The sequence below is a fragment of the Poecilia latipinna genome, unplaced genomic scaffold (genome assembly GCF_001443285.1).
Source record: "Poecilia latipinna isolate Pla-1442-1.1 unplaced genomic scaffold, P_latipinna-1.0 Scaffold4622, whole genome shotgun sequence".
NCBI lineage: Eukaryota > Metazoa > Chordata > Actinopteri > Cyprinodontiformes > Poeciliidae > Poecilia > Poecilia latipinna.
Genome location: NW_015117238.1, coordinates 19,040 through 20,894, shown reverse-complemented (window position 1 = coordinate 20,894; position 1,855 = coordinate 19,040). Strand labels below are relative to the sequence as shown.

The window sequence follows — 1,855 nt, the reverse complement described above, 5'->3', positions numbered from 1 at the left end:
CACCCATATGGTTGCTGCTGCCACTTGCTGGTGTGAAAGGATAACTACGCCATACAAGGAGGATTATCTGTGTAGCTATGCCACATTTAGCAAATCTTGATATTAATAAGTCTTTCTATATGTCTCTATTAAAAAATACTTCATTTTTTTTCTCGTGCATGAATCATTATGAATAATCCTAAATAAAGGTGAAGCTAATAACGACACTTCAAACAGGAACTGGACGTTTTTTTTCATCTCAGCGTATGGCTTTATTTAGCTGTGAAGTAACATGAAACAAGAACATTTACATGGAGGCAGCTCACTAATGACACAAAACTTTGGTTTCATTAAACAGTAAAATTAACACAACAAAACTACTTCAGATCAACTAAGATTGATCAAACATTAATCTTCAAATTTCCTTCACTTTCATGTTTCTGAATGTCTTCTGATATTATGACAGCTGCATAATGTGTTATTAATACAAATAAATAAATGTATAAATAAGGCAATCATAGAAGATTGTGACACTTAGTAGTGAAGGTTAAATGTTCTGCCCAGTTAGTTTTTAGCTTTTAACTCTTATTTACTGATGACACTGATAACAGAGTAGATGCTGCAACATGCTAAATAATCTGCAGTTTTATGTAGCTTCAGCTCTATAATAAACAAAGATGGTGACCTTGAGCAGTGTGTTGTTGCTAAACCTGAGAAAACAGAACTGTAGGTGAATTAGTGCAAAAAGCCCAGGAAATGTTAGCGACGTGTCTAAAAGGAGAGTCAGATCAGCAGACTGACGGCAAAGAGCAGAAACACAGAGAGACGCTGGGATGACGCTGCTGCACCCGACGGAGGAGGAGTCGTCGTTTTCTGTTCATCTTTAACTGCAACACAGACATGAACAATCATTTCTTCCACAAACACGAGGAAACCAGACTTCATGGGATTATTGTTAAATAAAATGTATTCCATTAAGAATACAATTGTTATCATCCAGAAAGTAACTGCTTCATCCTCAGTAACTGTAGACCTGATCTGTGTTTGGACTGAACTGAATAACAATGGAGGAAAGAAATGTGTTGCATTTCAGAGTGAATGAAATACTACACATTTCAACCAGTTTCCCTCTGGTTGCTCTTCAGGACGCCTGGAGTTGCTAACTTTGACTCCAGCTGCGTTTCAAATGACTACACGTCAATTTTGCAACTTGTCGATAAAAAGTTTTGGTGCTCGGTTGAGGTGAGTTTTGTGTAGCTTACATCTGTCTACTGCAATGAAGCAAGAAAACTGGATCAACACTTTCTGAACTTGCTCTTTGAACTGACCTGAAACCCGGAGCTGGACGACAACAGGCTGATTTGAGTCGAGGATTTTGCACTCATACAGGTTGGCATCATCCAGCCGTAGATCCTTCAGAAGAAGGGAGAAGTTCCCTTTGCTGTATTCACTCGGAAAGCTGGACACTCGATCTTTGTACTTTGAAATCTGGGAGGCGGTTGAGGGCTTCCAGTCAATGATGTCAAACACAGGATTTACATCATCAACCCTCCAGAAGACTTTCTGTGGTACTGGATCCTTGTAGACACAGGGCAGCACGACTTGTCCACCAACAAAGCCTGGAATGACCGTAACCTGGCAGGTCACTGGAACAACAAGGAGTACCTGGTCAGACACAACCTGAAGCCTCTCACTGCTGACGTCTCTCGTTTTCTTCCATCAGATCAAAAAGAGGAAAATGTGCTACAGCTTTGGTGACACATGTAGCAGAAAGCAAAGGAATTACAATACTAAAGTAGAAAATTCCTGCAGAAATTTTAAGGGACCTGCCAAAGTGTGCCCATCACTTTGGTCCCAGTGTTTCAGATTTGTCCTC

At 40.1% G+C, this 1,855-nt stretch overlaps 1 protein-coding gene across 1 annotated transcript in view; it reads right to left on the bottom strand.

The window, feature by feature from the left end:
- Positions 1–430: 430 nt before the first annotated feature.
- The window catches only part of LOC106942867 (CD276 antigen homolog), a 13,959-nt gene continuing 12,534 nt past the window's right edge, over positions 431–1,855 (bottom strand). Inside the window, exons 3-4 of the mRNA XM_015026213.1 lie at positions 1,308–1,625; positions 431–866 (exon numbers count right to left, since the gene is read on the bottom strand). Coding sequence (XP_014881699.1) covers positions 763–866; positions 1,308–1,625 — 422 coding nt within the window. The 3' untranslated portion in view covers positions 431–762. The remainder of the gene's footprint in view (positions 867–1,307; positions 1,626–1,855) is intronic.